This window comes from Anolis carolinensis, unplaced genomic scaffold (genome assembly GCF_035594765.1).
Source record: "Anolis carolinensis isolate JA03-04 unplaced genomic scaffold, rAnoCar3.1.pri scaffold_39, whole genome shotgun sequence".
NCBI classification, from domain to species: domain Eukaryota; kingdom Metazoa; phylum Chordata; class Lepidosauria; order Squamata; family Dactyloidae; genus Anolis; species Anolis carolinensis.
This window is the reverse complement of record NW_026943848.1, coordinates 180,706-198,375: the sequence shown is the minus strand read 5'-3', so window position 1 is coordinate 198,375 and position 17,670 is coordinate 180,706. Positions and strand designations below refer to the sequence as shown.

The following is a 17,670-nucleotide window of genomic DNA, read 5'->3' as shown; positions in this document are numbered from 1 at the left end:
GGATGGATGGATAGATGGATGAATTGATGTTTAGATGATAAGAGGATGGATGGATGGATGGATAATAAGTAGATGATATGAATGGCTTGATGGATGGATAGATAGATGGGGTGATGTTTAGATGGTAAGAGGATGAGATAGATGGATGGATGAATAAATAATAAGTGGATAAGATGAATGGATGGACTGATGTTTAGATGATAAGTGGATGGGATGGATGGATGGATGGATGGATGGATGGATGGATGGATGGATGGATAGATGGATGAATTGATGTTTAGATGATAAGAGGATGGATGGATGGATGGATGGATAATAAGTAGATGATATGAATGGCTTGATGGATGGATAGATAGATGGGGTGATGTTTAGATGGTAAGAGGATGAGATAGATGGATGGATGAATAAATAATAAGTGGATAAGATGAATGGATGGACTGATGTTTAGATGATAAGTGGATGGGATGGATGGATGGATGGATGGATGGATGGATGGATAGATGGATGAATTGATGTTTAGATGATAAGAGGATGGATGGATGGATGGATAATAAGTAGATGATATGAATGGCTTGATGGATGGATAGATAGATGGGGTGATGTTTAGATGGTAAGAGGATGAGATAGATGGATGGATGAATAAATAATAAGTGGATAAGATGAATGGATGGACTGATGTTTAGATGATAAGTGGATGGGATGGATGGATGGATGGATGGATGGATGGATGGATGGATGGATAGATGGATGAATTGATGTTTAGATGATAAGAGGATGGATGGATGGATGGATGGATAATAAGTAGATGATATGAATGGCTTGATGGATGGATAGATAGATAGATGGGGTGATGTTTAGATGGTAAGAGGATGAGATAGATGGATGGATGAATAAATAATAAGTGGATAAGATGAATGGATGGACTGATGTTTAGATGATAAGTGGATGGGATGGATGGATGGATGGATGGATGGATGGATAGATGGATGGACTGATGTTTAGATGATAAGAGGATGGATGGATGGATGGATGGATAATAAGTAGATGATATGAATGGCTTGATGAATGGATAGATAGATAGATGGGGTGATGTTTAGATGGTAAGAGGATGAGATAGATGGATGGATGAATAAATAATAAGTGGATAAGATGAATGGATGGACTGATGTTTAGATGATAAGTGGATGGGATGGATGGATGGATGGATGGATGGATGGATGGATGAATTGATGTTTAGATGATAAGAGGATGGATGGATGGATGGATGGATAATAAGTAGATGATAGGAATGGCTTGATGGATGGATAGATAGATGGGGTGATGTTTAGATGGTAAGAGGATGGATGGATGGATGGATGGATGGATGGATAATAAGTAGATGATAGGAATGGCTTGATGGATGGATAGATAGATGGGGTGATGTTTAGATGGTAAGAGGATGAGATAGATGGATGGATGAATAAATAATAAGTGGATGAAATTGATGGATAGATGGATGGATTGACATTTAGATGATAAGAGGATGAGATGGATGTTCAGATGATAAGTGGGTGAGATGGATGGATGGATAGCTGAGAGAGGGAGGGAGGGATGGAAGACACCCTGAGGGCCTCCTACCCAACCCAATCCTCCCAGGTTGTGGGCACCATCCGATCTCTCCCAGCAGATGTCCATGTGTGTTCTTCTTCCTGCAGGAGATGGACAAGCTGGAGCAGCTGGAGAGCCGCCTGCACAGCTTCAGCCTCTTTGGCCTGCCCAGGCCCACGCCGCCCCTGCGGAGCTTCGACCGGGACTCCTGGGAGGAGGAGGAAGAGGAAGAGGAAGAGGAAGAGGAAGGAGAGGACGAGGAGGACCAGGACCAGGAGGAGGAGGACACGCTCAGCCTGGAGGACAGCTGGCAGGACATCATCGAGGGCAGCGAGGTGGGCATCGCAAGGCACGGGAGGGCCGTCCGTCCGTCCGTCCGTCCGAGAGAGAGGACTAACCTTGTTGACCATTGCCTTCTCCAGAACCTGACCCGGCGGCAGTGTCACCAGCAAGAGGCCATCTGGGAGCTCCTCCACACCGAGGCCACCTACATCAAGAAGCTCAAGCTCATCACCGATGTGAGCCCTCCCTTATATATATCGTATTATATTATATTATATTGTAATAAACTATATTATATTATGTTGTATTGTAATACAATATAATTTATATGATATATTCCATACTAGCTGTGCCCGGCCACGCGTTGCTGTGGCCAAGTGGTGGTGGTATCGGTTAAAAATTGTTGTGTAATTTTTATTTGACGTTATTTGCATTTTTTTAAATTAATTTTATTGTAAGTTATATTTTTATTTATTATATTTTATTATTTTCTTGTATTATTTTTAGTTATTTTCTGTTATTATAGTATTTTATTGTATTAATTTTTAGTGTTTTTTATTATTTTTATTGGGTTGCTAGGAGACCAAGTTGGAGGAGCTTAGCCTTCTAACTGGCAGCAATTGGATAAAAGCAATTATTCCTCTCTCTCTAATTAGGACTTTATTTTTCTTTTCCTTTTGCTGTATCAACCTAGAGCCGTGAATGATGGGTTGTGTTGTCAAATTTCGAGGTTGGGGGGCCTGTAGTTTTGTTGTTTTGTCCGCTGCCGTGATGCCATCACTCTTTTATATATATAGATTGTATTGTATATTTTATATAATATAACATTTTATGTTATTATATTGTATTGTGTGTGTGTGTGTGTGTATATATATATATATATATATATAGTACTAGCTCTGCCCGGCCACGCGTTGCTGTGGCAAAGTGGTGGTGGTATTGGTTAAAAGTTGTGGAATTTTTATTTGACGTTATTTGTATTTTTTTAATTAATTTTATTTTAACTTATCTTTTTTATTTATTATATTTTATTATTTTGTTGTATTGCTTTTAGTTATTTTGTTTATAGTATTTTATTGTATTAATTTTTTTAGTGTTTTTTTATTATTTTTTATTGTATTATTTGTATTTATTTTATTTTTTTTATTCTTTTATTAACACTGGGCTGAGTGGGTTGCTAGGAGACCAAGTGGGCGGAGCTTAGCCTTCTAACTGGCAGCAATTGGATAAAAACAATTATTCCTCTCTCTCTAATTAGGACTTTATTTTTCTTTTCTTTTTGTTGTATCAACCTAGAGGCGTGGATGATGGGTTGTGTTGTCAAATTTCGAGGTTGGGGGGCCTGTAGTTTTGTTGTTTTGTGCGTCGCCGTGATGCCATCACTCTTTTATATATATAGTATTGTATTTATATATTTTATATGGCACCAACCTCAATGGCTCCCTTTTTTCCCCTTTTCCCAGCTCTTCCTCTGCTGCCTTTTGAACTTGCAAGAATCCGGGCTTCTCTGTGAGGTCTGTTGCATTTCTTTCTGTTTTTCACATCCTGACAATAATCATTATTCAATCAAATATCATTATGATGTTTCCTGGGGGAAACATCATAATGATAATAACAACAAGAGTAATTTATTATTATTATTATTATTATTATTATTATTATTATTATTATTATTATTATTATTATTATATTATATGTTATTTTATTAATTATCATTATAGTCATTATTATTATATTATACTATTATATTATACTGTATTATTATTGCTGTTATTATATTATATTATTATCAGTATTATAATGTTATTATATATTATTATCATTACGTTATCATTATCATTACTATATTACTATACTATTATTATATTATTATTACCATTATTATATTATATTATCATTATTGTAATATTATTATATACTGTATATTATTATTATATTATATTATTATCATTATCATGATTATTATATATTACTATATTATTATATTGCTAATTACTATATTATTATTATATTATTATCATTATTATATTATTATCATCACTAGATTATTATTATATTATTATCATTATTATGATAATATATATTATTATTATCATCACTAGATTATCATTATTATTATATATCACTATATTACTATATTATTATTATATTATTATTATCATTATTATTATATTATCATCGCTATATTATCATAATTATAATATATTACTATATTATTATATTACTATATTATTATATTATTATCATTACATTATTATCATCACTATATTATCATTGTTATATATACTATATTATTATATTACTATATTATATATTATATTATCATTATTATGATATTATATTATTATCATCACTATATTATCATTGTTATATATTACTATATTATTATATTACTATATTATTATCATTATTATAATATTGTATATTATTATCATCACTATATTATCATTATTATTATGTATTACTATATTATTATATTACTATATTATTATAATATTATTATCATTATTATGATATTATTATCATCACTATATTATCATCATTATTATATTATTATCATTATTATAATATTATATATTACATATTTTATTTTTATTATTATCATTATTATAATATTATTATATATTATATTCTATTTTTATTTTTATCATTATTATATCATTATTATTAATCTTAATATTCTGTCTTAGTGTCCAGTCTTCAATGGGGAGCTCTAAGGAGTGGGATGTGCTGTTGCTGCCACCTCTATTATCATTATTATAATATTATTATATATTATATTCTATTTTTATTATTATCATTATTATATTATTATTAATAATCTTAATATTCAGTCTCAGTGCCCAGTCTTTATTGGGGAGCTCTAAGGAGTGGGATGTGCTGTTGCTGCCACCTCTATTATCATTATTATAATATTATTATATATTATATTCTATTTTTATTATTATCATTATTATATTATTATTAATAATCTTAATATTCAGTCTCAGTGCCCAGTCTTTATTGGGGAGCTCTAAGGAGTGGGATGTGCTGTTGCTGCCACCTCTATTATCATTATTATAATATTATTATATATTATATTCTATTTTTATTATTATCATTATTATATTATTATTAATAATCTTAATATTCAGTCTCAGTGCCCAGTCTTTATTGGGGAGCTCTAAGGAGTGGGATGTGCTGTTGCTGCCACCTCTATTATCATTATTATAATATTATTATATATTATATTCTATTTTTATTATTATCATTATTATATCATTATTAATAATCTTAATATTCAGTCTCAGTGCCAGTCTTTATTGGGGAGCTCTAAGGAGTGGGATGTGCTGTTGCTGCCGCCTCCTTGGGAGTCCCAATGGCTGGCTGGCCATCTTCCGGGAGGGATCGGATGGTGCCCTTTGCTTCAAACATGTCTTTCCTTTTGAAGGTGGATCCGGAGCGTCTCTTCAGCAACATCCCGGAGATCATCGATCTGCACCGGTCCCTGTGGCGGAGGGTCATGGCCCCGATTCTGGAGAAGGCCCGTTGCACGCGTGCCCCGCTGGACCCCAGGGACCTCCTGAAGGGCTTCAAGGCGGTGGGTCTCCCAGGAGGGGGTCCGCACTGTGTCTCCACCCCGGGCTCCGTCCTGACCCCGGCCTATGCTTTCTCTCCCCAGTTCGGCTCCCACTTCCAGCCCTACCTGCGCTACTGCATGGAAGAAGAGGGGTGCATGGAGCACATGCGCAACCTCCTGCGCGACAACGAGCTCTTCCGCTTCTACGTCACGGTGAGACGGGGAGACCCCCAAGGACACCTAGTCTGACCCTCAATGGGGAAGAGCGGCCGTGTTGGATTGTACTATTATTATATTATACTATTATATTATATTATTATTATTATCATTATCATCATTATTATTATTATTATATTACTATATTATATTATTATTATTATCATTATTATTATTATTATTATTATTATTATTATTAAGTTATTACTATATTATATTATTATTATATTATATTATCATTATCATTATTAAGTTATTACTATATTATATTATTATTATATTATATTATCATTATCATTATTAAGTTATTACTATATTATATTATTATTATATTATCATCATTATCATTATTACGTTATTATATTACTATATTATATTATTATTATATTATATTATTATTATCATTATTATGTTATTATATTACTATATTATATTATTATTATATTATCATTATCATTATTAAGTTATTATATTACTATATTATATTATTATTATATTATCATTATCATTATTAAGTTATTATATTACTATATTATATTATTATTATATTATATTATTATCATTATCATTATTATTATATTACTATATTATATTATTATATTATATTATTATTATCATTATCATTATTATTATATTACTATATTATATTATTATTATATTATATTATTATTATCATTATCATTATGTTATTACATTACTATATTATATTATTATATTATTATTATATTATACTATTTTATTATCATCATTATTATGTTATTATATTATACTATTATATTATTACTACATTATATTATTACCATTATTATATTAATATATATTATATTATTACCATTATATTATCATTATCATTATTATGTTATTATATTACTATATTATATTATTACTATATTATACTATTATATTTTATTATTATTATCATTATTATGTTATTATATTAATATATTATATTTTTATTATATTATACTATTATATTATTATTATATTATATTATTACCATTATATTATCATTATCATAATGTTATTATATTACTATATTATGTTATTATATTACTATATTATATTATTATTATTATCATATTATACTATTTTTTATCATCATTATTATGTTATTATATTACTATATTTTATTATTATTATATTACTATATTATATTATACTATTATATTATCATCATTATCATTATTATATTACTATCTTATATTATTATTATATTATACTATTACCATTATATTATCATTATCATTATCATGTTATTATATTACTATATTATATTATTACTATATTATACTATTATATTATTATTATCATTATTATGTTATTATATTACTATATTATATTATTACTACATTATACTATTATATTATTATTATCATTATTATGTTATTATATTACTATATTATTTTATTATTACATTATACTATTACCATTATATTATCATTATTATGTTATTATATTACTATATCATATTATTATTACATTATACTATTACCATTATATTATCATTATTATGTTATTATATTACTATATTATATTATTATTATTATTATTAGTCATTATTGTTGTATTATTATTATAATATTATTATTAATGCGCGGTGCTTGCCCTCACAGTGGGCGGAGAAGCACAAGCAGTGCAACCGGCTGAAGCTCAGCGACATGCTGGTGAAGCCCCACCAGCGCTTGACCAAGTACCCACTCCTGCTCAAGTCCGTGCTCAAGAAGACCGAGGAGCCACGCACACGCAACGCCATCCTCACCATGGTAAGAGATATACATACATACATACATACATACATATACGTATAGACACATACATACATATATACATAGATATATACACACATACATATATACACAGAGATATATAAACATATACACACATACATATATACATAGATATATACACATATTGTATACATATACATATATACACACACAGATATATATACACATACATATATACACACACACAGGTATACATACATACATATACGTATAGACACATACATACATATATACATAGATATATACACACATACATATATACACAGAGATATATAAACATATACACACATACATATATACATAGATATATACACATATTGTATACATATACATATATACACACACAGATATATATACACATACATATATACACACACACAGGTATACATACATACATATACGTATAGACACATACATACATATATACATAGATATATACACACATACATATATACACAGAGATATATAAACATATACACACATACATATATACATAGATATATACACATATTGTATACATATACATATATATACACACAGATATATATACACATACATATATACACACACACAGGTATACATACATACATATACGTATAGACACATACATACATATATACATAGATATATACACACATACATATATACACAGAGATATATAAACATATACACACATACATATATACATAGATATATACACATATTGTATACATATACATATATACACACACAGATATATATACACATACATATATACACACACACAGGTATACATACATACATATAAATACACACATACGTCTACATATACATATATACACATATATATGCACACACATATAAATACACACATACGTCTACATATACATATATACACATATATACACACATACATATATATACATACATACACACATATATACACACATGCATATATATATATATATACACACACATGCTTGCATATATATACACACACATAAATATACACACATGCATATATATACATGCTTGCATATATATATACACACACATATAAATATACACACGTCTACATATACATAAACACATATATACACACACATACATATATATACACACAAATACATCTACGTATATGCACATAAAGATAGATATATACATAAATGCATACATATATATATATACTCATACATACACATATATGTATATAAACATACAGACATATATACACACATATACATATATACACACACATACATAAACATAAACACATATATACACGCACATACATATATATACACACAAATACATCTATGTATATGCACATAAAGATATATACATAAATGCATACATATATATATATATATACTCATACATACACATATATGTATATAAACATACACACATATATACACACATATACATATATACACACACATACATAAACATAAACACATATATACACACACACACATACATATATATATATATATATATATGTATATATATGTATATATATATATACACACACAAATACATAGAGATATATACATAAATGCATACATATATATATATATATATACACACACACACAGATTTATAACACAGGCATACATATATATATATATATATATATATATATATATATATATATATATATATGTACACACACACAGACACATATGTATACATATATACACAAACAGATAGCCCCACAATATTATTGTTGTTGTTATTATTATTATTATTCAGGGCTGCCTTATTCATAAGTCACTTTAGGCACTGTGCCTATGAAGTGTTCATGGCCTATTATTATTATTATTATTATTATTATTATTATTATAGTTATGTATATCCTTTCTCCCCATAGGGACCCACAATAGAATAATAAATAATAATAATATAATAATAATAATATTATAATTTCCCTCCCAGATCAACTCGGTGGAGCGCTTATTATTATTATTATTATTATTATTATTATTATTATTATGACATAGCAAACAAGATAGATATGCTGGATTTCGTATCACAAAATCACAAGTCAAACACTTCCCAAGTATCTAGGACTGTGTGATTTATTATTATTATTATTATTATTATTATTATTATTATTATTATTATTGTTATGTATATCCCTTCTCCCCATAGGGACCCACAATAGAATAATAAATAATAATAATATAATAATAATAATATTATAATTTCCCTCCCAGATCAACTCGGTGGAGCGCTTATTATTATTATTATTATTATTATTATTATTATTATTATTATTATTATGACATAGCAAACAAGATAGATATGCTGGATTTCGTATCACAAAATCACAAGTCGAACTCTTCCCAAGTATCTAGGACTGTGTGATGTATTATTATTATTATTATTATTATTATTATTATTATTATTATGACACAGCAAACAAGATAGACATGCTGGATTTCGTATCACAAAATCACAAGTCGAACACTTCCCAAGTGTCTAGGACTGTGTGATGTATTATTATTATTATTATTATTATTATTATTATTATTATTATGACACAGCAAACAAGATAGATATGCTGGATTTCGTATCACAAAATCACAAGTCAAACACTTCCCAAGTATCTAGGACTGTGTGATTTTTTATTATTATTATTATTATTATTATTATTATTATTATTATTATTATTATTATAGTTATGTATATCCTTTCTCCCCATAGGGCCCCACAATAGAATAATAAATAATAATATAATAATAATAATAATAATATTATAATTTCCCTCCCAGATCAACTCGGTGGAGCGCTTATTATTATTATTATTATTATTATTATTATTATTATTATGACATAGCAAACAAGATAGATATGCTGGATTTCGTATCACAAAATCACAAGTCAAACACTTCCCAAGTATCTAGGACTGTGTGATTTATTATTATTATTATTATTATTATTATTATTATTATTATTATTATTATTGTTATGTATATCCCTTCTCCCCATAGGGACCCACAATAGAATAATAAATAATAATAATATAATAATAATAATATTATAATTTCCCTCCCAGATCAACTCGGTGGAGCGCTTATTATTATTATTATTATTATTATTATTATTATTATTATTATTATGACATAGCAAACAAGATAGATATGCTGGATTTCGTATCACAAAATCACAAGTCGAACTCTTCCCAAGTATCTAGGACTGTGTGATGTATTATTATTATTATTATTATTATTATTATTATTATTATTGTGACACAGCAAACAAGATAGACATGCTGGATTTCGTATCCCAAAATCACAAGTCGGACACTTCCCAAGTGTCTAGGATTGTGTGATGTATTATTATTATTATTATTATTATTATTATGACACAGCAAACAAGATAGACATGCTGGATTTCGTATCCCAAAATCACAAGTCGGACACTTCCCAAGTGTCTAGGATTGTGTGATGTATTATTATTATTATTATTATTATTATTATTATGACACAGCAAACAAGATAGACATGCTGGATTTCGTATCACAAAATCACAAGTCAAACACTATCCAGGTGTCTAGGACTGTGTGATGTATTATTATTATTATTATTATTATTATTATTATTATTATTATTATTATGACACAGCAAACAAGATAGACATGCTGGATTTCGTATCACAAAATCACAAGTCAAACACTTCCCAAGTATCTAGGACTGTGTGATTTATTATTATTATTATTATTATTATTATTATTATTATTATTATTATTATTATAGTTATGTATATCCTTTCTCCCCATAGGGCCCCACAATAGAATAATAAATAATAATATAATAATAATAATATTATAATTTCCCTCCCAGATCAACTCGGTGGAGCGCTTATTATTATTATTATTATTATTATTATTATTATTATTATTATAGTTATGTATATCCTTTCTCCCCATAGGGACCCACAATAGAATAATAAATAATAATATTATAATAATAATAATAATATTATAATTTCCCTCCCAGATCAACTCGGTGGAGCGCTTCATCAACCACGTCAACTCGCGCATGCGCCAGCGGCAGGAGCGGCAGCGCCTGGCCTGCACCGTGGGGCGCATCGAGGCCTACGAGGCCGTGGAGGGCAGCAACGACGAAGTGGACCGGGTGGGTCACGCAGCAGGGAGTCCCCTGGGTGCCTGCCTTCCTTCCTTCCCGTTCAGGGATCTATAGTTCTCCTCCTCCTCCTCGTTTGCAGATCCTGAAGGAGTTCCTGCGCCTGGACCTGACGGGCCCGATCCCGGGGGCGCCCGCGGAGGAGACCCGGCAGCTCCTGCTGGAAGGCGGCCTGAGGATGAAGGAGGGCAAGGACAGCAAGGTCGGGGAACAACACATTTCCTCGCATAGGGGTCGCACCCCCATTCGGAAGACAGTGCGACTATTACGCGGTGAAATACATATCTTGCAGTTTCCAGGGGACCACATTTCCTCGCGTAATGGTCGCAGCCCCATTCGGAAGACCGTGCGACTATTACGCGGTGAAATACATATCTTGCAGTTTCCAGGGGACCACATTTCCTCGCGTAATGGTCGCACCCCCATTCGGAAGACCGTGCGACTATTACGCGGTGAAATACATATCTTGCAGTTTCCAGGGGACCGCATTTCCTCGCATAATGGTCGCACCCCCATTCGGAAGACCGTGCGACTATTACGCGGTGAAATACATATATTGCGGTTTCCAGGGGACCGTATTTCCTTGCATAATGGTCGCAACCCCATTTGGAAGACAGTGCGACTATTACGCGGTGAAATACATATCTTGCAGTTTCCAGGGGACCGCATTTCCTTGCATAATGGTCGCACCCCCATTCGGAAGACAGTGCGACTATTACGCGGTGAAATACATATCTTGCAGTTTCCAGGGGACCACATTTCCTCGCGTAATGGTCGCACCCCCATTCGGAAGACCGTGCGACTATTACGCGGTGAAATACATATCTTGCAGTTTCCAGGGGACCACATTTCCTCGCGTAATGGTCGCACCCCCATTCGGAAGACCGTGCGACTATTACGCGGTGAAATACATATCTTGCAGTTTCCAGGGGACCACATTTCCTCGCATAATGGTCGCACCCCCATTCGGAAGACAGTGCGACTATTACGCGGTGAAATACATATCTTGCAGTTTCCAGGGGACCACATTTCCTCGCGTAATGGTCGCACCCCCATTCGGAAGACCGTGCGACTATTACGCGGTGAAATACATATCTTGCAGTTTCCAGGGGACCACATTTCCTCGCATAATGGTCGCAGCCCCATTCGGAAGACAGTGCGACTATTACGCGGTGAAATACATATCTTGCAGTTTCCAGGGGACCACATTTCCTTGCGTAATAGTCGCAGCCCCATTCGGAAGACAGTGCGACTATTACGCGGTGAAATACATATCTTGCAGTTTCCAGGGGACCACATTTCCTCGCATAATGGTCGCAGCCCCATTCGGAAGACAGTGCGACTATTACGCGGTGAATTACATATCTTGCAGTTTCCAGGGGACCACATTTCCTCGCGTAATGGTCGCACCCCCATTCGGAAGACCGTGCGACTATTACGCGGTGAAATACATATCTTGCAGTTTCCAGGGGACCACATTTCCTCGCGTAATGGTCGCAGCCCCATTCGGAAGACCGTGCGACTATTACGCGGTGAAATACATATCTTGCAGTTTCCAGGGGACCACATTTCCTCGCGTAATGGTCGCACCCCCATTCGGAAGACCGTGCGACTATTACGCGGTGAAATACATATCTTGCAGTTTCCAGGGGACCACATTTCCTCGCATAATGGTCGCACCCCCATTCGGAAGACAGTGCGACTATTACGCGGTGAAATACATATCTTGCAGTTTCCAGGGGACCACATTTCCTCGCGTAATGGTCGCAGCCCCATTCGGAAGACCGTGCGACTATTACGCGGTGAAATACATATCTTGCAGTTTCCAGGGGACCACATTTCCTCGCGTAATGGTCGCACCCCCATTCGGAAGACCGTGCGACTATTACGCGGTGAAATACATATCTTGCAGTTTCCAGGGGACCACATTTCCTCGCATAATGGTCGCAGCCCCATTCGGAAGACAGTGCGACTATTACGCGGTGAAATACATATCTTGCAGTTTCCAGGGGACCACATTTCCTCGCGTAATGGTCGCACCCCCATTCGGAAGACCGTGCGACTATTACGCGGTGAAATACATATCTTGCAGTTTCCAGGGGACCACATTTCCTCGCATAATGGTCGCAGCCCCATTCGGAAGACCGTGCGACTATTACGCGGTGAAATACATATCTTGCAGTTTCCAGGGGACTGCATTTCCTCGCATAATGGTCGCACCCCCATTCGGAAGACAATGCAACTATTACGCGGTGAAATACATATCTTGCAGTTTCCAGGGGACCACATTTCCTCGCGTAATGGTCGCAGCCCCATTCGGAAGACAATGCGACTATTATGCGGTGTAATACATATCTCGGAATTTCCATGGGATTGCATTTCCTCACATAATGGTCGCACCCCATTTGGAAGACCGTGCGACTATTATGCGGTGAATTACATATCTTGGAGTTTCCAGGGGACCGTATTTCCTCACATAATGGTCGCACCCCCATTCGCGACTATTATGGGGTGAAAAAAACAATCCGATCTCCCCGCAGGTGGACGTCCACTGCTTCCTCTTCACGGACCTCTTCCTCATCACCAAGGCGGTCAAGAAGGCCGAGCGGGCCAAGGTCATCCGGCCGCCCCTCCTGCTGGACAAGGCTGTCTGCCGCGCCCTCAGGGACCCCGGTGAGACCCCTGAGGAAATAAGTTTGCAATGTTTTTACAATAATTTGTAATAGGTTTGCAATATTTTTGCATTATTTTGCAATATGTTTGCAATATTTTTGCATTATTTTGCAATAAGTTTGCAATATTTTTGCATTATTTTGAAATACGTTAGCAACATTTTTGCATTATTTTGCAATATGTTTGCAATATTTTTGCATCTGAAATATGTTTGCAATATTCTGCAATATGTTTGCAATAGGTTTGCAATATTCTGCAATAGGCCTGCATTAGTTTTGCATTGTTCTGCAATAGGTTTGCAATATTCCACAACAGGCTTGCAATATTTTTGCATTGTTCTGCAATAGGTTTGCAATATTTTTGCATTACTGTGCAATAGGTTTGCAATATTTTTGCATTGTCCTGCAATAGGTTTGCATTATTCCGCAATAGGTTTGCAATATTTTTGCATTATTCCGCAATAGGTTTGCATTATTCTGCAATAGGTTTGCAATATTTTTGCATTATTCCGCAATAGGTTTGCAATATTCCGCAATAGGTTTGCAATATTTTTGCATTATTCTGCAATAGGTTTGCATTATTCCGCAATAGGTTTGCAATATTTTTGCATTATTCTGCAATAGGTTTGCATTATTCCGCAATAGGTTTGCAATATTTTTGCATTATTCCGCAATAGGTTTGCATTATTCCGCAATAGGTTTGCAATATTTTTGCATTATTCCGCAATAGGTTTGCATTATTCCACAACAGGTTTGCAATATTTTTGCATTATTCCGCAATAGGTTTGCATTATTCCGCAATAGGTTTGCAATATTTTTGCATTATTCTGCAATAGGTTTGCATTATTCCACAACAGGCTTGCAATAGGTTTGCATTATTTTGCAATAGGTTTGCATTATTCCGCAATAGGTTTGCATTATTCCGCAATAGGTTTGCAATATTTTTGCATTATTCTGCAATAGGTTTGCATTATTCCACAACAGGCTTGCAATAGGTTTGCATTATTTTGCAATAGGTTTGCATTATTCCGCAATAGGTTTGCATTATTCCGCAATAGGTTTGCAATATTTTTGCATTATTCTGCAATAGGTTTGCATTATTCCACAACAGGCTTGCAATAGGTTTGCATTATTTTGCAATAGGTTTGCATTATTCCGCAATAGGTTTGCATTATTCTGCAACAGGTTTGCATTATTCTGCAAATAGGTTTGCAATATTTTTTTTGCTGCGTCATTCTGCAATACGTTTGCAAGGAAAGACGGTGGAAGGAAAGCGAGTTAATATTACTCCTTGCACCCCTGCCGAGGAGGCCTGTGGTAGATGCAGGCGTGAGGTCAGGAGAGAGTGCTGCAGGGGCTCATGGCTGGGCTTTTTCCTCCCTCCCTCCCTCCCTCCCAGGCTCCTTCCTGCTGATCCACCTGAACGAGTTTGGGAGTGCGGTGGGGGCCTACACCTTCCAGGCCAGCGGTCAGTCCTCGTGCCGGACGTGGGTGGACGCCCTCGGCAACGCCCAGGTGGGGGACACGCGTGCTCGCTCTCTCTCTCTCTCCCTCTCTGTGTGTGCGTGTACATATACACATGCATGTATGCATGCCTAAATACCTGTGTTTACGTTTGCTTTTTCCCGCAGAACAAGCTGCAGCACCTGCGCCTGAAGGAGCACCAGCGCAGCAGCCAGCACTTGCACAGCCTGGAAGAGGAAGAGGAAGAGGAAGAGGAAGAGGAAGAGGAAGGGGACGCCTCGGGGGGAAGCTCCCCCACCCTCCTCCTCCGCAGGGGCTCCAACAGCCTCGACTCCCAGCAAAGGTAGAGGACCAAAAAATCCGCTCCGGACTCCAGTCCAAACTTGGCCGGAACTCTCCCTGGTGTAATAATAATAATAATAATAATAATAATAATAATAGCAGAAAACCCAGGAACACAGAGAGAGAGCCATCATACTTGCACAACACTATTATTATTATTATTATTATTATTATTATTATTATTATTATTATTATTATTATTATTATTACAAAGGCTGGGTGGCCCCTGTGGTTGCTCCTCCTCCTCCTATTATTATTATTATTATTATTTTATTATTATTATTGCCCCCATTAAGGGAGTTGAACTGGACGGTCCCTGTGGTTTCTGCCATTATTATTATTATTATTATTATTATTATTATTATTATTATTATTATTACTATTATTATTACAAAAGCTGAATGGTCCCTAGTGTTGCTCCTCCTCCTATTATTAATTATTATTATTATTACTTATTATTACTACTTATTATTATTACCCTCATTAAGGGAGTTGAACTGGATGGTCCCTGTGGTTTCTGCCATTATTATTATTATTATTATTATTATTATTATTATTATTATTATTATTATTATTATGAAGGCTGGGTGGCCTCTAGGGTTGCTCCTCCTATTATTATTATTATTATTATTTATTACTTATTATTATTACCCCCATTAAGGGAGTTGAACTGGACGGTCCCTGTGGTTTCTGCCATTATTATTATTATTATTATTATTATTATGAAGGCTGGGTGGCCTCTAGGGTTGCTCCTCCTATTATTATTAAATAATACAATAAATGTAAAAATAATATTATAATAATGTGAAAATAATACAACAATAATGTGAAAATAATAATATAATAATGTGAAAATATACAATAATGTGAAAATAATAATAATATAATAATGTGAAAATAATGCAACAATGAAAATAATACATCAATAATAATAATGTGAAAATAATAACAACAGCAATAATAAAAATAATATAATAATAATAATGTGAAAATAATACAATAATGTGAAAATAACACAAAAACAATAATAATGTGAAAGTAATATAATAATAATAATGTGAAAATAATACAACAATAATAATAATAATATGAGTCCCCTTCGGGGTGAGACGAGCAGGATATAAATGTAGTAAAAAATAATAATAGTAATAATAATTACTACTACTACTACTACTTCTGTATCCCTGACTCTCCTCTCTCTTTTCCCGCAGCCTCTCTGACGACGGCTCCACCGAGACCCTCTCCGTCCTGTCCACGGCGGACCCCCTTGAGCCCCCCTCCCCGGCTTCTCCCGCTTTGGAGGAACCCCCTTCGGACGCCGCCGACTCCTCCTCCGCGACAACCACAGCTGCGGCCCCGACGGACCCCGTTCTGCCCCCGGACTCGTCCTCCTGCCGCTCGTCCTCGGTCGACAGCGCCTACGGGACCCTCTCGCCCACGTCCCTCGAGGAGTTTGCCCAGCAGCGGGAGGCGGTGGCGTCCAAGGAGGAGGGGGATGCTCAGGCGGCGCCGTGCCAGCGCGTCCGCCGCCAGACGCCGGTCCAGCTCCTCCCGTCCAAGACCAAGGTGCTGAAGTCCAAGTCGGAGGCCAACCTCTTGCAGCTGGCCGAGGCCGCGGGGTCCTTGCAGAC

At 34.2% G+C, this 17,670-nt stretch overlaps 1 protein-coding gene across 4 annotated transcripts in view; it reads left to right on the top strand.

Annotated features, from left to right (window-relative positions):
• Positions 1 to 17,670, top strand: part of plekhg5 (pleckstrin homology and RhoGEF domain containing G5) — a 38,417-nt gene that overhangs the window by 16,497 nt on the left and 4,250 nt on the right. For all 4 annotated transcript variants that reach the window (XM_062966903.1, XM_062966902.1, XM_062966900.1 and 1 more), the window contains exons 9-20: positions 1,695 to 1,922; positions 2,010 to 2,105; positions 3,333 to 3,383; positions 5,300 to 5,449; positions 5,531 to 5,641; positions 7,258 to 7,407; positions 11,415 to 11,552; positions 11,644 to 11,763; positions 14,102 to 14,234; positions 15,633 to 15,748; positions 15,865 to 16,040; positions 17,251 to 17,670. The exon at positions 17,251 to 17,670 is cut by the window's right edge and continues 285 nt beyond it. In XM_062966903.1, coding sequence (XP_062822973.1) covers positions 1,695 to 1,922; positions 2,010 to 2,105; positions 3,333 to 3,383; positions 5,300 to 5,449; positions 5,531 to 5,641; positions 7,258 to 7,407; positions 11,415 to 11,552; positions 11,644 to 11,763; positions 14,102 to 14,234; positions 15,633 to 15,748; positions 15,865 to 16,040; positions 17,251 to 17,670 — 1,889 coding nt within the window. The remainder of the gene's footprint in view (positions 1 to 1,694; positions 1,923 to 2,009; positions 2,106 to 3,332; positions 3,384 to 5,299; positions 5,450 to 5,530; positions 5,642 to 7,257; positions 7,408 to 11,414; positions 11,553 to 11,643; positions 11,764 to 14,101; positions 14,235 to 15,632; positions 15,749 to 15,864; positions 16,041 to 17,250) is intronic.